Source organism: Culex quinquefasciatus, chromosome 3 (genome assembly GCF_015732765.1).
Source record: "Culex quinquefasciatus strain JHB chromosome 3, VPISU_Cqui_1.0_pri_paternal, whole genome shotgun sequence".
NCBI classification, from domain to species: domain Eukaryota; kingdom Metazoa; phylum Arthropoda; class Insecta; order Diptera; family Culicidae; genus Culex; species Culex quinquefasciatus.
In genome coordinates this window covers 138,804,750-138,829,885 of record NC_051863.1, presented here as the reverse complement: position 1 = coordinate 138,829,885, position 25,136 = coordinate 138,804,750, and the positions used below count along the sequence as shown (strand labels likewise).

The following is a 25,136-nucleotide window of genomic DNA, read 5'->3' as shown; positions in this document are numbered from 1 at the left end:
CAGCTTATCAAACATTTGTTTTCTAAAACGGGGCTGGTGGTGTAGTGGTAATCGTAGTTGCTTCTCCCCCCTCGCCAAAAAAATATATCATGGAATACTCAACAGAAAAAAAAACAACCAAAGCCTAGTAGTATTACACAAATTTAAATATTATTTTCCCGAATTCTTAATTTAGAATAACTAGAATAATATTCTAATAGAGAAAAGTATACATTGAAGTCATTTAAGATGAATTTGTCGAATTTAAACTAAACTTAAAATATTCCCGGTTTGTCAGTCGAATTCCCGAGTTTTTCCCGGTTTTCTCCCTGTGGAATAAATTCCCGAGTTTTTCCCCGAGGTGGCCACCCTGCACTCAAGTGCTAATAACTTTCAAAAGGATTGTCAGATCTTCGATGTATTAGGCTCATTTTAAAGGTCTTTATCTAACTAACGACAGGTCGCATGATGGACCCGGACATCATTTTTATTGAAATATCTGTGATCCGGCCTCCAAAAAGTGTATAAATAACACTTAAGTGCTAATAACTTTCAAAATGGTTGTCAGATCTTCAATGTTTTGGGCTCATTGGAAAGGTCTTTTTAATACCTTTCTGAAAATGATGTAATAGATAGGGTTTCTTGCAAAAACCACCCTTTTTACAATCTTCCGGACATACGCCAAAATCGTTTTTTTAGCATAACTTTTGAAGCACTTTACTGAACTTGCTGATTTTAAATAGAGACCTATGGGACCCCAAGACGGATCGAATGAGACTAATACGGTCAAATTCCGTTCATCCAATCCGGAGATAATCGAGTGACAATTTTTTTGTCCACCCACCTACACACATCCACACAGACATTTGCTCAGAACATGATTCTGAGTCGATAGGTATACGTGAAGGTGGGTCTATGAGGTCGAATTAAGAAGTTCATTTTTCGAGTGATTTTATAGCCTTTCCTCAGTAAGGTGAGAAAGGCAAACATTTCAAAATTTTTACATTTTTATATTTTTGAATGTTTAATCTTTTGTATTTTTATTTTTTGAATCCTTTTTTTATTTTGCATTCTTAAATTTTAAAATTTTATTTTTCTTCATATTTTTTGTATGAATACAATAATACAATGGGGAAGGAATGAGTCTTATTTTTTTTTAATTCGGAAAGCTTCCGCGAATATCTAATAACCCTGAGCTTTTGAGTGATTCTTATAAACAATTTCCAAGGGAACAAACGGATGATTAAAAAAAATGATAAAATGAGGGGTCAAAATCGCATTTTATGGTTTAATGTGCGCCTTTGTCAAATGGAGTAACAAGGATGTGATATTTTTCTTCGATTTATTTTTGTTGAATAAACCTCCAAATCAGTCGCTTTGATTTAACGTTTATTTGAATTTCATTCTGTTTGCTGCATCCACTTCCTCTCTTTCTTTCGTTCTCTTCTGATAATAGTGGCTGCATTTTTTTTCTCCAGTAAATCTAAGTCCTAAAAATTATTCACTTTAAAATAGCATCAGTATTGTGTATGTGTGTCTGTGTAGGGAGTACCATAATTATAGTCACTATTTCTTATTAATTATCACTTAGCCGTTATTCTTCATCATCATTTTTTTTTATTATAAAACATTTTCTCTCTCTCTCTCGTTCGCGTTTTATTCTTAAATGAGGCTTGCCGAAACGCGTGTGTTGTAGGATTAAGGACTAATGCAAAAGTGTTTGTGTTGTGTTTCTTATAAGACGAGTTGTGGTATAATTTGTAAATTAACAGGTTTGGCGATGCAATTACGTGAAAAATACAATTCAAATTTCAAAGAAAAAAATCAATCTTGCTGGTTATTTCTAAATCTTCAATTGTTTTTTTTTTGTATAAGTAGGTATTCTAAAATCTTCCGTAACTATTTGTATTTACAAGCATGAGCCGTAATAATTATTTGTTTGTTTCGTTTGATCTACTATTTTTTGTGTTCAACCATTTACAGCTAGAAAATCATTATGTACAATTTTTTTTATTTTGCGTCAATCAGCAAAGTGCAGTTAGCTTAAGTTCTACGCTTCCTTTCTAAAACTCTGGATCGAAGAGTCCGAATAACTCGATAAGATGCTCCCCTTTTTACTCCTTCTTTTACTGGGCCGATGGGGGTGGCTGCAAGAGGGAAGAAACAGAGCACAAGAGACCGAACAGTTGGTGATGGTGATCAGCAAGCAAGCAAGGAAGAACGTTATGGTTTTGGGGTTTGGTCCTGAACCTTACTGTCATCGATTTGTTCTGATTTTGTAAGGTCATCCTTGTCATCGCCGGATTTCGACTCCGCAGTTGCCGTTGGCTTTCAAGTGCAAAATCCAATTCAAACGGGGAGATAGAAAGAAAGGAAAAAAAGAAAGAAAAAAAAGCATTTGCGGAAAACGAAAGAACAGCAATAAAAAGTAGGACCAAATGATGGAAAAAGAGTGTGAATACGTGCTGCTTATGTATCTGTTAGTATTATGTTACAACTGACTCCTTTTTGGTTTTTTTTGTGAAACTATTCGATTCTTCTCAATATTTATCAAAAATCTTGTTTTTTCGAAAAAATGGCAGCACTGCCACAGCATTTATTGTCATCTGAAACATGTCCAAAAATGGGAATTTTCAAAAAGCGTAATTTTGAGCAATTTAATAGGGAAGTTCGTTTTAAAATTTAAAAAAATCATACAGGCAAATATTTGAAATCCACAAAATCATAAATAAAATTATGTATTGTAACAGTTTAAAACATTAATTGGTTTTTAGAATTTTTAATTAATATTCATTGAATTTATGATTTTTTGAATTTTTGAATTCTAATTATAATTTGATTTAGTTTTTAGAATATTTTAATTTCAGAATTTTTAAATTATTGGATCATCATTTTGATTTAATTTAAGGACTTTCAAATTCCAACTTTTTTTTAATTTCTGAGTTTACGAATTTTTGGATGATTTTATTTTTAATTATTTGATGTTTGAAATCTTGAAGTTTAAAATAATGAAAATCTTAAAGTTTTAAATTATAAAATTTTGGAACTCAGAATTTTAAAAAAGTAGGAATTTGCAAATCCTTAAATTAAATCAAAATAATAATTCAATAATTTAAAAATTCTGAAATTAAAATATTAAAAAAAATAAATCAAATTAATTTGAATTCAAAAATAAAAAAAAACACATAAATTCAATGAATATCAATTAAAAAATAATAGATTCAATTTTTTTTTAATTAAACCATAAATTCAAAAATGTTATAATAAAAAAATGACAAGATTCAGATATTTAAAAATTCCGAAAATTTACAAATACAGTAGTTGTTCGGTAACTGGGCTGAGAACGTAGCCCAGTCACCGAATGCTGCTCGCTAACTGGGCTGAACGAAAAATAACGAGGGGACCACCGATGCATATTTCCTGATGAAATATAAACATTAAAGTTACTCAATTTTATTTACAATGCTTGCTTTTCATATTTCTTCAATTGTGACTTGAAATTAAATAAAAGTTTGAAAAAAGTATTTTTTATTTAGGCCGATGCAAATATTTTAAAAAGTTTTTGTCACTCGGCCCTGACCGAGGTCAAGGGGGGGGGGGCAAAAAAATAAAAAAATATAAAAATTTAAATAACAAGCCATTTAAATGAAAAAAGTGTTTTAAAATGCATTTTACACTAGTTCAGTTGTTTTGCAATCATTAGTTTTCAAAATATCTGAGATTTCGCAATTCGCAATTCGCAATTTTCAGTGTAAGAACGGGCCTTGACCGATCTTATGCACCAGGTTCCCGACGAACACGCACTGCCCTTACACCTACATCTCACCCTTGCTCTGAGTCAGTACGAGCAACACGCTAGAACACGCTTTGAGTGTTCGTGCCAGGTATGCACACCTTCTTTTCCGGTTACGCATTTTAACTCGGCCGGGGGTGGTACATTACGTAGGGTTTGATGTAAGTATAAGCGCCTAACCATTTATAGTGTGCCTACCAATTTTCATTTAAGCAAAAACTGTTTGATTTTTAGTTTGAATTCAAAAACTAATTGTTATTTACTGTGTATTGTTTTCTCCTGAAATCTCCCCTATTGTTGAGTCGCGTTTATCTGTTGCTATTTCTTTTGTCGCGGTGTTTTGTTACAATATTTTGGTCCTAAGCATTTTAGAAAAGTTTTTCAAAAGTACAATAGTAATATTTGTGTCAATCCTTTAATCATTCCATAAATTGAGTAAGGGCTCGAACCTCACTTGCTTAAGAAAAAGGTGAAGTTTCAAAACAATGGACAGTGAAGGAAATATACTATGTAAAGAATCAATAGTAAAAGAAAGATAGTAATTTATGAAGTAGGTAAAGAAATTAACAATAGTTAATAAATAGAGGTAACAAACAAGCTTAGATTGTTTTGAGGGCAATTTACAGGGAAGATGAGAAATTATTCAAATCGATAAATAAAGAAAAGGCACATGATAAACAAAATTGACATCGCTGCCAAATTAAGGGAAAGCAGACAGTTTATTACAGCAGCATCAATTAGTAAAATAGAGTGGAAAAGCGTTGAGAAATAATTGAATCAAATAAGTAAAATCGAAATCAAATGGAGGACAGTAAACAGAAGTCGTTTTAGAAAATCAGTGAAACAAAATAAACAGAAGATAGCTGTTAGCTGAAATGGAAAGAAGAGAAACCCCGTTGTGCGATGTTTCAGGTACATCCACAGCAGTTGACTCAACATACTGCGAATCGAAACAATACCGTCTACAATCACAAATTACTTCCCTTTCCCACATTGTTGCGCCCCTTTCTTTTAGCCGTCTCGACTCTGACCCGCGGTGGTCAAAGGTTTACGATCCGTTTCCACAGGCCACCAGCTAGGTCATCATGAAAACCAAGCCAACGTGGAGGTAAGAAAATAGGACACTCGCAAGGAACCAGAGCTATACTGTTCTGATCAAGATAATTCGGATGATCTAACAGAACTACGGATGTAGTTAGTTACGCTCCTTCCAGGATGTTCCTTACGTGGACGTCAACCGAAGAGCACGCAACAAGGTCAGTACCATTGCATGCTCTTAGGTATCAATCCTTGGCCTGCAGTTTTCAAAATATCTGAGATCTCACAAAAACATAAATTTTATCGAAAAAAAAGATTTTGCATCGAAAATTTTCAATAAATCTTAAGATTTTTTAATAAACCCAAACATGCTAAAAATGATTTTAAACGCAGGAGAATGTATTTTAATTTGATTTCAGCTGGTTGCACTTGAATTTTCATTGAAATTTTGAAATTTTCTTGTAAAAATATTTTTTTTGCCCCCTGATTTTTCGGGCCAATTTTGAAGGGGGTGACAAAACTTTTAAAAATATTTGTACCAGCCTTATTGAACAGGCTTTTGGCATCCAATAACCCCTCGGACATTTCGGTTTGTTTTGGTTATTTGACGTTTTTCTGCTTTTTAACTGGGCTACAGCCCAGTTATCGAGCGCCCAGTTAAAAAGCAGCCCAGTTAAACAACGCTCAGTTACCGAACAACTATTGTACATTTATTCTAAAATTTAATAATTTTAAGATAAAAAAAATATTTTAAAACTAAATTTTATAATTTTTAAAATTATTAAATTTTAGAATATAACAAAATTTTAATTTTCGAAGTCCATTTATAATTTAAAAATTATTAAGTTTTAGAATAAATGTATTTCTAAAATTCATATATTTTTAAAATCAAATTCAAATCAATTTGAATTCGAAAATTCCAAAATTCATAAATTCCAAAATTTTATAATTGAAAAATTAGAAAATTCAGAAATTGCAAAAAATAAATATGATAGGTATAATAAATATTCAAAAACTTTATAATGAAAAAAAAAATTAGTTTAAAAATTTAACCACTTGAAAAATAGAAAATCTAGAGATTTTGAAAATTTTTAAAACTGTTTTCAGTCGATTATCAACAAAAAAAGTAAATCTTTCCCTGTTCCTGAGGGGAACACCCGTGAAGAGTATCGGGGCCGGCATTTACAAAGCGGATTCAGTGGAAATTTCATTTTCAACTTAATGTTAACATGTTTAGGTTAATGTTAACATTCCATAGGTCGCCTTCCTATGGACCGATTATCCAAAGTGACTCCAAAAATGCTCCCAAGTTGTCTGATTTTCAGTAAAAGAATGCGCAGCTTTTCTTGACCGCGTTCCTTCTGAGATCCGTACTTAGCTAATAACATTCGGCTGAACGTCGACGTATGTAAAATAGAGATTTGTGGAATTTAATGAAGATTTGTCGGTTTTTAATCAGAAAATAATGGCAATGTTAGGAGAACGACTTTGGACGATTTTTTTTCTCAACGGTGAAACATCGAGTTAGCAATTTTAAGGACACCAAAGACATGCAGAAAACAAATGGACCGTTCGGATGTGTGCAACACAGAAGAGATGGGGAAAGGGGTGAACCAAATCTACAACAGTTCGAACATCCAACCGGGGGGTTGAGTCACAGAAAAGAACAAACTACAGAATCAGAAACCAAACCCTTTTTGTGGTGTACCTTTTTGAAATCTTTATTGATAAAAAAAAAGAAAGTAATTTCAAGTTTTACACCAAATTCAACTGGCTGCTGCTGCTGCAGCAGTTGCTGCTTTTGTCTGTCTAGAACTAATAAACTATTTTTTGTTTTGCTTCCTAATGCGCGTGTTACCGTCCTATCGATTAAATTAGATTTTATTTTGTATGCTGTCCTCTTCACTCTCAAAGTGTGCCTTAACTTAGGTGTTTACTCTCCTAACCAAAAAACAGTAACTTGATTTTTTTCGGGTCTCCATTTTATTCAACTCTATTTTAGTGTAAGGATTTAACACGATTTTGGGGGCGGTGCAGCGCTTACATGTGTGGGTTTGTGTGTGTTACTGGGTTTCAGCGATCAGGTTTTCGGGGTCTCAAACGAGCGGGGAGGAGGGTTAAACAAAGTCATCTACAGAACGTGTGTTGCTACTACAAGTGCGTTTAAATTAATGTGTTCAAATTAATTAAAAATGAGGGAGGTTCGCGAAAAGAAAAACACAATTTCTTAAGCATTTCCTTCAAATTTTCCGGGTTTTCTCCCTCTCTCTCTTTCTTTACTATACAACAAAGATCCAAAACAACACAAAACAGAATGTACTTGCGATTGTTTTGTTTGGTGTGGTCTTAGAATCAATCTCGCCTTACCTGCTGTTTGATTACCACCTGAGGCTGGATGAGTTCATCAAAGTTGAACATTCCCTGCTCGTCGGCGCCGCTGGCCGAGGTCGTGGCCGCTGCCGCCGCACTGCTACTGCCGGTCGTTGAGCTCGAGGTGGTCTGGGCGGTTGCCTGGGCTTGGCCGGTCTCGTCCGTCGCTTCGTCGTCCTGTTTCTGCTGATCTTGCTGCTGGTGCAGAATGATGTGACCGCCCTCGGTCAGGATGGCGTGCTGCTGACCGTCGACGCCCTCGATGTGCTGGTGCTGTTCGTCACCTTCGGCTTGCTGCAGCTGCAGTTGGATCTGCTGCTCGCCGCCTTCACCGCCGGACATTGCCACCGTGAGGTTGCCTTCTTGGTCTACCTCGCCGGACGTGGTGAACGACACCGGGATCTGGAGGCCGTCTTCGGTCGTAATGTGAGTCCCTTCGGCGTTCAGTTCGCCCTCTTGAGATTGCTGGATTACAATGTTTCCGTCGGCGTTCAGCAGCGAAGCATCGATCAGCTGTTCCTGCCCATCGGCGCCCTGAACTAAAATCATCTGCCCAGTCTGGCCATCTCCGCCGATCATCTGGAGCGTTTCACCCTCGCCCAGTCCCTCACCACCCTGCATCAACACGCCGACGCCCTGCAGCAGCTGCTGAATGTGCTCACTGTCCGCGCCCTGAACCAGAATCTGGTTTCCGTCGGCGTCCGTCGTCAAGATGTGATTGTCCAGCTGCAAGATCTGCCCGTTTTCGTTCAAAATAAACTTGATCTGCTGGCCGTTCTCGTCCTGCATGCCTTCCAGCTCCAGCGGCACTCCCTCGGCGTTCGAGTTTTGACTGTTTTGCGACTGCTCGCCGTCGTCGTCCAAGCTGGGCATGCTGACGGGCATGTTCATCTGCTGGTCCTGCTTGGACTGCTGCTGCTGCTGCTGTTGGTCTTCACCCTGGTCGAGCGTTGGCATATCGATCGGACCTTGGTTCTGGAGGATCTGAAATAGAGAGAGAGGATAAGCGACATTAGCAACTCCAAATGCAACTCGTAAATGCCAAACTCACCATTTTACCGTCGCCGCCATCCTGCTGCTGCTGCTGCTGGACGTACGTCTGCGTCTGCCCTCCGTCCTGTCCCTGCGCCAGCGTAATGCTGTACGTGATGTTTCCGGTTGCATTGTCCTGGCTCGTAATCACCATCTCTCCGCCACCTCCACCACCTGCCGCGTTCACCTCGCTCTTGTCCGAGTGGATCTTCTCGAAGATGCTCTCCAGGTCCCCGTCCGAGATGGTGTTGCTGTTATGGCTCGTGGTCAGGGTCGCTCCTGAGCTCACGGACGTCCCGGCGCCCATCAGCTTGTGTTGCTGCTGCTGCTGCTGCTGTTGGTCCTGCTGGCCGTTGTTGAGTGCGGCCGCGTTCGCGTTGACCATCTTTTTGCTGGTGGTGACCGTGGTGGGCTGCGGCGCGGTGCCGATCGTCGAGATGGGCGTGTGGACGGCGCCACCCTGGTGCATCTTCATGTGCTGACTGTAGAGCTTCTCGTTCAGGAATGTCAGGGAGCAGGTGTTGCACGAGTGGAACTGGATCGACTTGGCGTCGATCGTTTCGCCGATCGTGTCCCGCAGCGCTTCGTCGATCGAGGCCTGCAGCAGCTTCTGGGTGGACGAATCGGCCACCTGGTTCACCACTGGCATGCTCTCGCTCTTGATGTGAATCTGGGGCTGAGGTTGCTGCTGGTGGATGATTTGCTGTTGTTGCTGCTGCTGCTGGGACTGCTGAACGGACGCGATCGAGGTGTGTTTTTGCACCGGGGCGTGCTTTTTCACGTTCTCGTGCGTTTCTAAATGTTTCATGAGCAGCTCACGCTTGTTGAACGTTACGTTGCAGATGCCACACTTGAAGTAGTCGGGCTGGTGGTTCTTGGCGTGGATCGAGGCCTGCTCGCGGGTTTCGAACCGCATCAGACACACGCGACACTTGAACGGTTTCAGCTTGATGTGCTTGCGCAGATGGTCGTCGTAGTTTTGCTTGTCCGGCGTCTTGTACGTGCACATGTTGCACGCAAACAGCTGGGTTATCGTCGTGCCCGCGCCGCCCTGCTGATCGATGATCTTGATCTCAGTCGGTTGCTGCTGTTGCTGGACGACATTCTGCTGATGTTCCAGCGCGTTGTGTTGCTTGAGCAGTGCAACCGAGGCAAAGATCTTCTTGCACAGCTTGCAGCGGTACGCCGAAGAGGTCGTCGTCGTGGCCGTAGCCGTTGGATTCGTCACCTGCTGCTGCTGTTGCTGGTTGGCGTTTCCTTTGCACTGCTCGTAGTGCGGCTGGAACTGGGTCAAATCTTGCGTCTTGAAGTCGCACGACATGCACTTGTACATTTTGATTGGGTTACGACGGATCGTCGCGGTCGTCGGCGGTGCCGTACTGCTCACGATGTTCGCCCCGTTGTTTGTCGTCTGGATGTGTTGCTGCTGCTGTGGTTGCTGAATCTGCTGCTGTGTTACAATCTGCTGCTGCTGGGGCTGCTTGTCGAACATGTTCGACAGTTGGCTCTCGATGTCCATCGCGGAACTATTGTTCAGATCCGACAGCTTGCCCGAAGAGTTTATCGCTTCCTGGCCCGAGTCGTTCACCGTTTTTATGCTGTACGTCGTCGCTGCCGTACCAACTCCACCCCCGCCAAGCTTCTGAATCTTTGCCGGTGGCGGTGCTATTCCCGGGTCGTCATCCAAGATGTTATACTTTTTGTGAATATAACTGGTCAACGTGTTCCGCACGTGCTCCAGGTCCGTCTCCAGCTTGTCCATCTGATTGAACAGCGTGATGCACCGCCGACAAACGACATCGTCCGTCCCGATAATCACCATGTAGCCCTCCCCCACGATCTTCGCAATCTTCGACGTAAACTCCGTCTGCGAAGTGGCCGTCGACGCCTCCGTCAGCAACGTCGCGTTGATCCCCGCACTATCGCCACAAACGTAACACTTTTGCTGCTTCGACACGTAGCTGTTGGTGGTTGTGATCGAGACGCTCGTCTGCTGCGTGTTCAGCGGCTTCTTCTGCATCATCCGGGGCTGGTTGCCGGGAATGCCGGTCACGCTGACGGCACCGCTCTGCAGCAGGCTGTTGATCTTCCGGACCGCGTTCATCTGCATCGTGCTTTGCTGGGGGTGCTGCTGGTGCTGTTGCTGTTGGGTTTGTGGCTGAATGGTTGCTTGTGTGCTCGATCCGTATACCTGACGGCGGGAAGAGGAAGAAGGTTAGATCTTTGTATAAGAATGCCAAGTTGTAATGTAATGAACAATTATTGCTCGGCGAAAATCGATCTCTCTCTCTCTCTCTTGAACCATTTCTTGAACACGGAACGATTGCATCATCAGCATGCAAGGATGAGTTCCTAGATATGACAGGTAAGCGATTCGGTACAGTTTCGCAAATTTGCTGTTGGGTTCCCACCGCAGTTTACGCACTAAACGCTTGGTTTGGGCTATCCTAAATTTTTCCTTTCTGCAAATTGGAACAACACTTCATATATTTTTAGTTTAGAGAACTTGAAGGACGTGTAGAAGAACAATTTCAAGCATTTATGAAATTGTTTTTTAGTAAATAGGTCGACATCTATATCTCACTACAGGCAGCTCGACCGCAGCCATCACCAGCTGTCAATAACAGCACCAGAAAAAAGGGAACTGTCATTTACGGCACCAAAACAAAGCCAGAACAAAAGAACAGCTGTTCATTACGGAACCAAAACAAATCAACTGTAAAAAAGTACGAAAACTTGAAGTACTGTGTATTTTGACTTTTACTACAGTAAATCAGAATTAATGTTATAAAAAAAAAAAATTAATAAAAAAATATTTTTGTTTTTACTGTGCGCAGTTTCCGCGTGATATTAATCTCAACCCCCAAGATGGCTGCCTTTAGCATCCCCCTGGTCGAATACCAGTGCAAAAGGGCTTTGTTTACCAATGGCTCTTACGTCTTTTTGAAAACTAATCCGAGATATGCCCTATTGAATAATTTATACGGATTTAATATATCGGGTTTCATCCTAAAAACTTTGTTATATTGTTGGCATGTTTTTACAGAGTTCAAGCTCGAAATAAGAATTTTATTTTGGTTATTACATTATTGTTACCCAAATATTTCGATATAAACTTACTAGTGATCAAGAATGCAGCACTCAATAATTTAAAAATGAAATTATTTTAAATTCTTGCATCCCTTTCTGAAGTATGAGAACTTCAATGAAATTTATAAAAAAATACTTCTTTTAACAAATGGAATTACAAAAGTTATCTAAACAATTCATTCAAAGTTGTCATTTAGAATGAGGTGTTAGGTTCCCCACAATAGAGTTGGGAAAAGAGCCTGCGGTTACGATACCCTTCTCTTAGTAAGTCAAGCATAAACATTTCCCGTGCTCCTAATCGCTTTAACGCGATTAACAACCATCTCGGATCATATTCTTTTTGCTGCATTTTCTCGATGGATCAACTCGAGCCAAACATTTCATAAATGCACAAAACCAAAAACCGCGATTAGGAAAAATCGCTTGCAAAATGTGAACAACTTTTTTGCTGATGATGCGATAAAACACATTTTTATCTTCAACTCTGCTTTAATGCTTCTTAATTTTTGTTGATTTTCGCAATAAAACTCATAATTTAAAAAAAAAAATCTCGTTATTAGGCCCTTTTAACGTTCCAACTGTTGTTCATAATGGGCCCTGCAATTTCGAAGAGAACTGAACACCAAATGCTGTCACCAGATTGATGTTTTGAATGATATTCATGGGCCCTTTTGTTCAGTTAGAAATAATGAGGAATTCAGTGGAAGTTTTGTAATCGAATAGTGTAGATAAGGTATGTGAAACATAAAAAAAACACTTAGAAAGTGTGCTGAACAGCAGCCGCGGGGCCGTATTCAAAATCAAATTATTCGCTCTACAGCATTGCCTTGGCGTTCTCGATTGCGAGATTCCTACTCGAAACTAAGTGTCCGAAGGCTTGATTGTTGAGGCAATTGCAAACCTCTTTTTACACCTTAGCTTCCATCTACCCCGGGATTCTAACTGACGACCTTTGGATTGTTAGTCCAACTGCCTACCAGCGACTCCACCGAGACAGGACCCAGGGAGACGACTCCTACACCTGGACTGAGCTGACGACCTAACCTTTAGGTTAGTCCGGGGCCAACATTTACTTCCCTGTCCGACGGAAGGCGTGATCAGACAAATCTCGTCTCGAAAAATGCCACCGGGACCGTCTGGGATCAAACCCAAGCCGACTGGGTGGGAGGCAATCACGCTTACCCCTACACCACGGTCCCGGCCGTATTAAATATTGTATTTCGACGAATTTTTTTCTGCAGAAATCTTTGATGAACAGTAAACCAAACTTTGTTTTGAAGTGAATTAGTGTTAAGAATGTATAAAAAGTTTACATTATAACACACAAAGTTCAACTACGAAAAACTAACGAAAAATAAAAGGGCACATTTGAACTTTTTGTTTGGTTTGGAGTGAACATTGTTATGTGCCCTTTTGTGTTTTTTGATTTTATTTTCAATAGGAAATTGTTTGCTATCAATCTGATTCTTGAAGGGCATGTAGGGAGTGTACTAATGAATGGAATAGTGGAATAATCCCGAATGTTTACGTTTTGGTTTTGTGCCCTAATGAAATGTTTGGCTCGAACTATGTTTTCCTTGGAACGAGCTGTCAAGCAGAACCTTTCCCGTCAAGAAGAACCGCCAAGTTATTTTTTTTTTTAAATTGATTTAAAAATTAAGCAGTTTTAAATTCGTTGCCGACATACAAAGTGTCATTGTACTCAGAAAAATAAGCTTTATCGTTGTGAACAATAATATCACAAATTTTAGGACCCAATTGGTGGCTTTTATGGTGTTGCCTGTCCTATTCTGGTACAATTGGTTTTGATTTCTTTAAATCAATATCTAAGCAACCTGGGCTGGGGGCAATTATCACATATACTTATATACATGACGAAATCCAGTCTGCAACCCGCTAAGATTACCATCTCCATGCGAATGCGTATTAGGGTGACGAGGAAAAAGAGTTTATTTTAAACTTAGATGACACTATTTACTTTGATTCTTCAGGTAAATTAAGAATCTGTGCCAAAAATATGCGAAATCGATTAAGTGAGCTTGTAAAAGTTAAAAAAAAAATATTCTCCGGGATTCTAAATCCCAATTATGAGCTAGATTGGACGAAAACTTTAGCATCCCTAGCCAACTTTTTAAATATTTTTTATCAACGTTCTCACAATTCTAAAAATGTTTTATCATATGTACTATCTTAGCAACACCCGCTGGCCGGCATTGACATTATGGGAAAGTATAGTTTGTAATATTTAATATATTCAATTTATGCTTCATCAAAAATAATCTGGAGAAATACATTTTTTTAATGTTTATGTTTCTCCTACTCCAATTTGTTCTGAAAAGAGGACAAATAAAAATTTTAGGCTTTTTTCAAAATTTCGTTTAAAGAAAATTTGTTAAGTCGATTGGTAGCTGCTCAGAAAATGTAATGATTATTTTTTAAACTTTGTATAAATAAATTGTTTAGTTTTACAGTTTGGAAAAAACGCAAACATTTTTAATGGCCATGAATTATAATCGTGATTACATTGGCATTGAATTATCGTTTTTTTTATCTGTTTACACAATTACTTGACAACAATGTATGGTAAAAGCTTTTAGAATCTAGGTTGATTTCTTAAAGAATGTAATAAGTGATTCAGCAACGTAGCACCAATTGATAACATAAGTATTTTTGTTCTAGTTAAAAACACAGAAGTCTTTAAAAGCGATAAATCCTAAAAGTAAAAACCCAACTCGGGAAGCATGAAAGGGAAAGTATCCACACTCCACTCCATTCACGCTCCCACTACACATTTTTCACTTTGAAAGTTTGCTTCCTGCTCCAAGTAGCAGCATCGCGTAGAACACTTGAACTCTTTGTGAACACACACACGCACTACTCTCTCCCCGAAAAAAGTATCCGCGCGACAGAGCGCGTGAGACACATATGCAGAGCAGCCGAAGTAGCAGATAAAATTGTAGGTTATCTGGCTGTGTGTCTCCCGGTACCAGAAGATAAGCCACGAATCTGTCACTGCGCTTCCACGCCGGGTCTTCATCTGCTGTTGCTGCACTTTTGTGGGCACTTCTTCCGAAAGTGGCCCACAGAGAGATGCTACACACATCTCTCGTTGCTGAATTATTAAATGAGCGAAAGGCAATCCGAGCGATGACAGTACCCCAACTCAATTGACGGCTGCGCTTCTTCTCGTGCTCTCCACACACACGGGGTTCACATCGCAGCTGAAAGGACTATATAACGCTTCATGCCGCTTCTCCTTCGCCAGCGAGTGATAATAACTCCGATAAACTGCAAGCTGCACGACGATATCCAACAACCCAACACAACCCACTTGTCAAAATTGGCTCTTGCCGTTCATTGTCTCGACTGTTCTGCTGACATGAGCTGAAAATGCGCGCGGGGGCATGACGCAATAGCTTGTGCCCCGCACACACATACGCGGACCGGTCGTCGTCGTCGTACGACGCGCGCGACCAGACCCAGAACTACGCGTCGCGAATGATAAGTTGGTTGAGAAGGGGGTCTGCTGCTGAAGAATTCGCAACAGTTGCTGAAATAATTACCCGGATCGCTGCGCGGCGGCGTCGCCTGTTCTCGATAACGCCCTGCTCGACTCTTCAAGGGGTTCTAGCCTGCACAAAGGTTACAAACTCATTGGCGCTCTTTTTTTTCGGGGTTCTTCGTAGCCACTCCGATACAACACTGCCGCTGCTAGCCTCGGTGTATCCTAGTTCCGAGTCGCAAGCGGTGAAACCGCTATGGAACTCTTGCGTCTGTAGTTGTGTGACTACCCGTTGCCGTTGTAGTGGTGCGGTATTTCTGCTGAATAATAGCATAGCATGTTGCGGGCTGTACGTTGTCAGGGCGGTATTTATGCTCGGTACACGACCACACATACAGGCGCACACGTGTTCAAGCCAGGCGGCAGACCGTTTTTGGGAAAGCTGCGGAATCGTTGGGCTTGTTGTTGTTGTTGCTCTGCACGTTGCTGAATGATATGTTTTTGGTGCAGCCGCTGCGCGTCCAGTTGCAGGGTACGGTGCATGTGTGTGTGTGTTTCGGCTTGGAGCGCCACTGCCTGCGAGGTTTGGGTACAGTATTGCTGGTTGGAGTTGCTTTTTGTTTGCTGTTGGTTGGTTCACATGATCTTATTGGACTGGGGTTGCGACTTGTAGTTTTCATCAGGCTTGCTCCAGCATTGTAGAGCTGATCCAAGATCTCCATTTGATATCCGTTGAGTTACCAATATGATATGAGATCACTATTAGGTCTTCCTTTGAATTGAGTTACCAGTTTGATATGAGATCACAATTGGGTCTTTCGTTGAGTTACCAGTTTGATATGAGATCACTATTAGGTCTTCCGTTGAGTTGAGTCACCAGTTTGATATGAGATCACTATTGGGTCTTCCGTTGAGTTGAGTTACTAGTATGATATGAGATCTCTATTAGGTCTTCCGTTGAGTTGAGTTACCAGTTTGATATGAGATCTCTTTTAGGTTTTCCGTTGAATTGAGTTACCAGTATGATATGAGATCACTATTAGGTCTTCCGTTGAGTTGAGTCACCAGTTTGATATGAGATCACTATTGGGTCTTCCGTTGAGTTGAGTTACCAGTATGATATAAGATCTCTATTAGGTTTTCTGTTGAGTTGAGTTACCAGTTTGATATGAGATCAATATTGGGTCTTCCGTTGAGTTGAGTTACCAGTATGATATGAGATCTCTATTAGGTCATCCGTTGAGTTGAGTTACCAGTATGATATGAGATCAATATTGGGTCTTCCGTTGAGTTGAGTTACTAGTATGATATGAGATCTCTATTAGGTCTTCCGTTGAGTTGAGTTACCAATATGATATGAGATCTCTATTAGGTCTTCCGTTGAGTTGAGTTACCAGTTTGATATGAGATCTCTATTAGGTCTTCCGTTGAGTTGAGTTACCAGTTTGATATGAGTCTTTCGTTGAATTGAGTTGCCAGTTTGAAATAAGATCACTATTAAGTTGAGTTACCAGTATGATATGAGATCTCTACTGAGTTGAGTTATTCCATTATTCCAGCCCAACTGGCAGCACTACTGCTGCTACATGGAGCCCTTTATCGGCATTTCCTACGCTCACACATGACCACCACTGACTACTCGATGCCTCTGTGCTCTCTTATGCTAACTAGATAGGAAAACCAGCAAGCTTAGAACAAGAGAGCACAGAGGCATCGTACTGCTGACCTCCGCCAAACCTATCTTCAACGCGACTGAACCAAAAACGGTCACCACAGAGACCTACACAACACAACCTTCAACTATTTAGCAATGCAACGTTAGTTCGAATTCACAACAAGAAAACACACTCCCATGGATTGCTCTGCATCACTTTTCCTTTCTCGCACTAATGCAAAGAGAACAAGACCAAAACATCAAAACACTTGCACGCCTACCCTTTTAGCTAGTCAGCCTACTGATCAGGACATATTCCACCTTTTCTGATCTCCTCTATCCGCATGTAGTGGGGACGCGATCAGTTTTGGAGCGCAAACTATACACAGCGAAACATTTAGCAACATCACAAGTAGCAATACCCATTGAAGTTCTACCAAGTCGAGCGACCACCACCGTAGTGTCGTTTTTATTTATCCCCCTCTCTCGCTCTTCTCTGGTTGTACTCAATTAAAAATGTGGCGTGAAAAGGAGTGAAAATTCATGCTCGACGGTGGTGAAAGAGAGCGAGCATGCGGGATTGTAATTGAATGGAATGAGATAGCGTTAACATTGTAGAACAAAAGAATAACTGGAAAAGTGTTGCCAGTTCAGAATGAAATTTAAATTCTGGTTGAAAAGTTGACTTTAATGATAAGTCGGCTTTAGTATATTGCTAAAAACGACCATTAAATATCTAGACTTTTATTTGATTAGGTCCTATAAACATATGAAACACAATAGCTTATAGGACCTTTTAAAAAAAACTCTATATATGTATCAAAGATTCTTGATAACATCAATAATGAAATTCGATTGTAGGTATAAAACCACACAATGCCCAAGAGTTATACACTCAACCACCTTTGATTGGTCACTTTTTCGTTAGACACTGTTTTAGTTAGTTGTAACCCGATGGTTATTGATTTTAAGTGATGTCTTCGTAACATTTTAGCATCACTACAAATTCTTCGGACGTCTTTAGGGATTTTTGAGTCCCCCAAAGTGCCCTCCCGAGCAGACAGGAATAACATCTCAATAACAATATGCTTGATTGTTGTTATTGAGATGGTCTGATCAGTTGTTGAAATAACAAAGGCCAATAGCAGAAAACTGCATTAAAAATAACATGAAAAAATGTGGTCTTGTAATAACAAATGGATAACAGTTATATTAATGATTTGTTATTGCAATATCAAAGCTCGTTATTTTCTCGTTATTATGAGAACATGTTTCGGTTATTGGGCTTGGTTATTTTAATAACTAACCGCCTAATCGGTCTGGAACTCGGATCTTGGGTTCTACCAATTCATCAAAATAGTTTATCATTTTCATCAAAATATCTGAGATCCGAATTTGAAAAAATGTATAATTAACTCTTAGGTAGTCATAACTTTTGATAGGGTTGTCAGATCTTCAATCTTTCAGGAGTTTATTTTTCGAGTGATGTTATAGTCTTTCCCCGGAAAGGTGAGGAAGGCAAGACCCAGATATTTAAAAATTCTGAAATTTAATATCACCAAACATTAAACATTTTCAAAAAGTGATACGGGTGCTTCAATTTTAAATTCATTAATTTTGAAATAACTAAATTAAAAATTCAAATAATTTTTGGCATTTAAAAATCTTGAATTGTTCAAATTTAAAGATTTCAAAATTCTTAAATGCCGGCATCTTAATTTACAAAAAAAAATCATACAAATTAGGAGCATTTTTGGCACGATTTTTGGAGTCATGTGAAAACCAAACCTATGATCATCCGCTTACAAAGCGAACACCGTGACCGTTCAGCCACGCCTCCACGATTACGAACTGTATTTTAATTTTGAAGCCTCTAGATTTTTTATGTTTTTTGTTAATTTCGCTTTCCTACATTTACAAATTTCAAGTTAACAATTTTTCAATTTAATTTTTGGGTTTTCTGAATTAAAAATCTGGAATTTTCTAACTTCTGAATTTTAAAGTTTTGAATATTTGTACTGTAAAATTTCTAAATGTTGGATTTCTTTTTTTGTTTACATTTAGAAATATTTTGATTTAAGATTTGTAGTTTTTGTTTGAAAAGGTCTTTTCAACATATCTAGAGTTTTTTTTTTGAAAAGGTCCTATAAACATATGAAACACAAAAGCTAGCAAGACTTCAAAAAAAAAAAAAAAAAGAAAAACGAACAAAAGACTTTGAATCTACTATTTGTTTTTGCCTGCAAACCAGCCATGCCAGATATACAGATAAATCTGTATTTTAATGGCTTCGAATTCGACAAGATACAGATAAAATACAGATTTATTTTCTAAAAACGTTACTTAATCCACCCTTAGGTGGATCACATTTAAAAGGTAATGCTATCCAAAATAGGGCGGACCTTTAAGTGTTCTATCAATTTGACTCATTATTCATTCATTAAGATTGGGTAGTCAGATCTTCATATTTCAGGGCACTTATGTGCTTACAACTTATGATAGAGTAGTCAAATCTCCAATTCAATTTGTGCCCGTTGGAAAGGCTTTTTAATTACCTATCCAAAGATAGGTCGCATGATATATTTGGACAACGTTTTCATCAAAATATCTGAGATCTGGCCTCCAAAAAGTGTATAAATAACAATTAAGTGCTTATAACTTTTGATAGGGTTGTCAGATTTTCAATGTTTTGGACGCGTTGGAAAGGTCTTTTGATTACCTGTTCAACGGCATGTCACATAATAGATCCGGACATCGTTTTCATCAAAATATCTGAGATCCGGCTTCCAAAAAGTACGTAAATAACACTTAAGTGCTAATAACTTTTGATAGGGTTATCAGATCTTCAATGTCTTGGACGCGTTGGAAAGGTCTTTTAAATACCTTTCTAAAAATGTATAACATGCCGGGTTTTCTTACAAAAACCACCCTTTTTACAATCTTCCGGACTTTTGCTAAAATCGTTTTTTTAGCATAACTTTTGAAGTACTTAACTAAACTGCATAATTTTTAATAGCGATTTATGGGACCCCAAGACGGATCGAATGATGCCAAAACGGATAAAATCGGTTAAGCCAATGTTGAGATAATCGAGTGACAATTTTTTGATCAACATCCCACCACACACACAGACATTTGCTCAGAATTTGATTCTGAGTCGATAGGTATACATGAAGGTGGGTCTAGGAGGTCTAATTGAGAAGTTCAGTTTTCGAGTGATTCTATAGCCTTTCCTCAGTAATGTGAGGAAGGCAAAAATACAGATCTCCCACAAATTGATCTGGCAACGTTGCTTCAAAAATATTCTTGTTGGCTTTTCTCTCTGTTTTGATTTATACTGAGCATAAAACAAATTCCGTCTTTTAAATTTTGGCTGTTTAAATATGATTCTGCGTTTAGAGATTCAATATTATTATCGTGGTCGATAAAATTATTGACGATAATATTAGCGTCTAACGATAACGATAATCGTTCTTTCAATAATTCTACCGACGATAATCTTACTATTAGCGAACGGTAACTAATTTTTTAAACCTTTCTAAAATCGAATTTTCTCAAATACTAAAATTTTCCAAATTTGCAATATGGGTATCAAACGAAGCGAAATTTGGTTTTCACGTTTTTAAAGGTTTTTTTTTAGAAAGCATCACAATTTTCCCTTCTTTTTTTATTTCAAAAATACAAAAATTGTCAAAATTTGGTATGTTTCTTAAGCGTATTTTATATGGAGTTTTGCGTCCCTTCTGAGCTTCGTACTAGCTTTTAGAAGGACATCAAGTTTTTAAGGCTGATACGCAGATCAGAAGGAACGCAAAACTTCATATAAAAATACCGTCCAAGAAACGGTCAAGGAAAGGGTCACGAAAGCGCTACGCAGCTCAAAGTAATAAAAACGAAAAATGGTGTTTAACTTTTTTTTTTTTGCGCGGTTCTTGTTTGAAATATGTTTTAATAATTTTGTATTCGATAAAATAAAATGGAAAATCCCCGCCGAATCTCAAATTGCACAATCTTGCAATTAAAAGGACAAATTTTAGAGCAACACATGTCTCATGGTGAGAAACATTGGAAAGTGATAAACATTGAATAAAGAAGATAATTAGCGAAAAAATTGTGCACTGTATTCCGCCGGGGAATTGAACCCCGTTCTATCTCATACCGTGAGAACGGGGTTCAATTCCCCGGCGGAATACAGTGCACAATTTTTTCGCTAATTATCTTCTTTATTCAATGTTTATCACTTTCCAATGTTTCTCACCATGTGACATGTGTTGCTCTAATTTATACGGTTACCCTCCTTCTGGGTCAAAACTCAAAATTACTGCGACAAATTTTAGTTTTTTGATCGAAATGGAATAAAAAAAACGTTACTTAATCCACCTTAAGGTGGTTGGTGCCTTCCTCGCATTCATGTTGTATTTTTGGTTGTATTTACAAATTAATTTAAGAGTCTTTTTTTTTATTTTTTTTCATTAATTTTTTATAATTATTGGTTTTACTTGAACAGCAATTTTCAATTCTTTTTTTTACCAACTCTCCAAAATAAAGGAGAAAAGTCCCATGAGTTATATATTTCAGTAAAAAGTTCGTGTAAATCTTTGTCGAGATAAAATGATGCAGCAACATAATTAATACAGATTTTTTCCAAAAGAGACGCAGACACTGCTTAAGCAATGTGGCAACCGGGCGATACGCATGCAAGGTACAGTTTGTCTAGGAAACAGTTTGGCCAATGTTTGACAGATCCAAACGCGCTGGACACCAAACGCCCTTTACGCCCAGCAAAACTGGCAGTGTTGCAAGCACAAAACATACGTTGCCAGTGCCTATTTATTTTGCATCGGCCAGTCTGTTTCCCCTAGACAGTCTGTAATGCAAGGGGGTGTGGCTGCCAATCCCCCGCGTGGTCAAACCAAAATTCCTACGCATGCTGCGCGACTCTCGCGCGTAAGCAAAAAGATCCGGCCTTTGAGGTTATGCAAAAATCACCCTTTTTTGTAGCTACAAAAAAACTTTTTCTTGGCATAACTTTAAAAGTACTTCATTAAACAGAATAAAATTTAATAGGGTCTTAGGGGACCCTAAAATGAACAGAATAAGGCGGATCCGGCCAAAATCGGTTCAGCCAGTTCTGAGATAATCGTGTGGAAAAAGAATCATGTCTACACACATCCCCACAGACATTTGTTCAGAATTTGATTCTGAGTCGATAGGTATACGTGAAGGTATATCTAGGAGGTGTATTTAAGAAGTTCATTTTTCGAGTGATTTTATAGCCTTGCCTCAGTGAGGTGAGGAAGGCAAAAAGATGTTGTCTATACCAATCTTTACCAAGTTGAACCAACCAGCAACCTCTGGATTGTGAGTCCAGTACGCTGTCCAATTGATCCACAATACAAATAATTCAAAAATATGAAAAACAAACATTTTAAGAAATAACAAAGGAAATTTCTACAAATTTTAATATTTGAATTTCTAAATAAAAAAAGATGCAGAATTGAGTAATAATTTTAATATTGGACTATTTATTAATTCGAAAACTAAAAAAAATAAATAAATTCGAAGCTTCAATTTTTTTAGAAATTATAAGATGAATTTTCGAAAGTTTTAAAAATCTGATGCTTAGAAATTCGAAAATTGAAATTTACAAACCCCGAAATTTAAACATTCTATTTTTTTTTAAATTAAAAAAAATCCAGATTCTGAAAATCTGGAATATAAAGAATTCAAAAATTTAAGAATTTAAGAATCAAAGAATTTAAAAATCAATGAATTTCAAAATACAAAAACTTAAAAAAATATTTGTACCAGCTATTTTTTTAATTGAATAATATCACACTTTAATAATTTAATTATTTGTAGTTTTAGAATTTTATGATTTTTTAGAATTTAAGAATTTCTTATTTTCTTTTTTTTGTTTTGGGAAATTTCAATTATAGATTTTTAAATTTTGTTAATAGAAACATGCTTGCTCACTTCCTGTTGAGCTATTTATCACTCGATTTCAGTTGAAAAAAACTCTTTAAGAGCTGTAATTGAACGCCAAAGTGCTGATATGGCAACATTAGAGGCACGCTGGAGTTAGATGCTGTTCCCCTACGTCATTCAACGCCATTCCAATTATGTATCGGCATAACTAACGATTTTTTGAACTGGTCCCATCAAAAAATATTTTTTTTGCTTTTAGGGTGCTTTCGGATCCGCCAAAAGCAACATGCGTCAAGCCAGCACGACCACTATGATTTGGTCAATCTCAAAGTTGTCCAGGTAACGGGGTTTTACTTCACTGGCACTGGCAACACTGGCCGATGTGGTCATGCTATCTCGCTCACCGGCAAATTTGAATCGCTCCTGCCAGACAGAGATGGCAAAGCAAAACTCGCCGCTCGGCACACTGTCAACACAAACACGAACACACCATTTTACACACACACATGAACAGACGATGTTGTTGCCGTTGCTGTATCGGAGCCACGAAAAGAGACGGATAGAAAAGGCAAGAGGGTAAAAAAATAAAAGAAAAAATGCAATCGCCAACTTTGGCCGACGTTCGTGAGAGAGATCGATTTTCACCAACCCAAAGAGTAGGCTTTGGGCCAGAAATTTCCCAGGCGTACCTTCCGTACGGGTTGCACTATTTTCTTCATAATTTTCGGGGTGAACCCGGCTGCTGGCCAAACGGGATCACGCTCCCCTTGCTGGGTTGAGGGGGGGCTCGTTCCTCTCAGGCTTCACTTGGTCGGAGGTCCGGGACGATCCGTGCGAACATGGGAAGAAGCGCCGTTGCTTGGGGTTCGCTCGTCGCCGCGGAAGCTTCCTCTTGCAAACGCGCACGCACACACACCTTTTTTTTTTCTTCAACCCCGTCCGGAATCCGGAGTTCCGGGCTTGTTGTTGTCAAAATCCGTTTGCCGCGCGCGCTCGCTTTACGGACGGATTTTCTGGGACCTCCACCGTTCGGTGTTGCCACCGGGGGATGTCAAAAAATTGTCACTTTTACGCGCGCGAGAGGAAAACGCGAAGCACTGCCGCCGTCACCGTCGTCAAAATCGGTACTCAAACATGGCCGCGAAAAGTCAGAAGCAAGTCGGGCGAAAACAAGAAGGGGCGAAATTACGTCGGGCGACTGGGAGGGAGATCTCACGAACACAAACGCGCACATGCACCGAACGGTCGAACGAATGAGAGAGATCGAACGAAAAGGGAGAGTGAGAGGGAGGGAGAGCGCGATTGACGTTCGCGGGGCTTCTCACGATTGTTTGGCAGTGTCGAAAATTACTCGGATTTTGGCGTTTTCGAAACTTTTTCATTCAACGCGTCTCGATGTCGTTTATTTTTAACATGGAAATGCCGTTTTAAGAGCGTGTTCGAGTTGAAATTTGCACCAGCAAAAGCGTAATAATCGTCGCCGCTCTCACTCTCACGTACTCTGACGATACAAAGCGACGGCCGCCATGTTGGACGCGCAGAGTTACCAACCTTGTGGCGTCAAATTGGATTTCTCTTTTGGCACATACACTAAATTCTATTTGAAATAAAACTCTGAAAATTCAAAGTTTTGCCTTAGATCAAACTATACGTTCAACACATCTTGTCTGAATCTAGTAAAAAAAAAATCAAATCCCCTTTTTACCAACACTTTTTCTCCAAATATCGAACTCATTTGAGCATTTTAACCTGTGCTCAGTTTAAGCAAAACCGACGCCACAGAAGAGCGAGAGAAACGATCCGAACTTCCGCTCACCAATACACACGCAATCGAGTCACATTTTTGGAACGCGCGCGCTATCCGTACGCACATTCAGAAATTACGTGGAATGAAAGTGCCGAAGCGCGTGGCGTGGCGTTGAGCTTGGGGAGATGACACACGTGGTTTGCATGAATGGGAGGTTTTTTTTTTATAGATAACAGGAACTGTAACCAACCTGGTCATTCCGAGCTTCCAGATCGATTTCGTAAAGAGTCTTTAGCTAGTCCAAATCAATTAAAGTTTGTCAAATCTGGATCTTAGGGTATTTTAACCATTAGTGGACCCCCTAGTAGAGCCGAAGCACATTTTTCACAAATTTTCAATATTTTAAGCACTTTTTCATAACTCTTTGTACAAAGCAATGAAATCTAAAGTCTTTTGAACAATTTTGACTATTTGTTTCATCAGTTTTTTGTTTTTGAGGAGAAAAATAGCCATTTGAAAAAAAAGTTATGGACCCCCTTTTCCTATAGTGGACCCGGGTCCATAATCCAGGTTTTTAAGCGAAGATTGCGTTCGAATGTTGAACGTCCGAAATGTCAAAATCGCGCAGTAGCACCAACATTAGAACAAAAAAATGCGGCTGTCATGCCATGGCACACTTTTTTCGTAATGTTGGTACCACTGCGTGATTTTGACATATCGGACGTTCACCATTCGAACGGCATTTTCGCTTAAAAAGCTGGATAGGCAAACTGTTATTTTTATACCAAATTTAACCGATATTTGATGTTTTGATGCATGGTGTAGGTCTAATGATAGATATAATGAATAAAAGATGGATTTTGCTCACTTTTCATTATAAACAAATATGTTTTGTTAACAAATTTGGCTTTAAACAACAAAAAACCTAACAGACATTTAAACATATTTATTTCCGAAAAAGATCAGAGAAAACGTTTCAAAAACCACTATAAACATAAAAATA

The 25,136-nt window shown here is 39.0% G+C and overlaps 1 protein-coding gene across 2 annotated transcripts; it reads right to left on the bottom strand.

The window, feature by feature from the left end:
• Positions 1-1,358: 1,358 nt before the first annotated feature.
• LOC6034587 (protein similar) lies at positions 1,359-23,563 on the bottom strand. Of its 2 annotated transcripts, none has more exons than XM_038264211.1 (4): positions 23,076-23,561; positions 8,232-10,403; positions 7,178-8,164; positions 1,359-2,126 (listed from the first exon to the last, which is right to left on the bottom strand). In XM_038264211.1, the coding sequence occupies exons 1-4, from the start codon at positions 23,103-23,105 to the stop codon at positions 2,106-2,108; spliced, it is 3,210 nt and encodes a 1,069-aa protein (XP_038120139.1). In that variant the 5' UTR covers positions 23,106-23,561; the 3' UTR covers positions 1,359-2,105. The 2 variants fall into 2 exon arrangements, with proteins under 2 accessions (XP_038120139.1, XP_038120138.1); XM_038264210.1 differs by lacking the exon at positions 1,359-2,126 and adding an exon at positions 2,149-2,307 and having other exon boundaries at positions 23,076-23,563.
• Between the last annotated feature and the right edge of the window lie 1,573 nt (positions 23,564-25,136).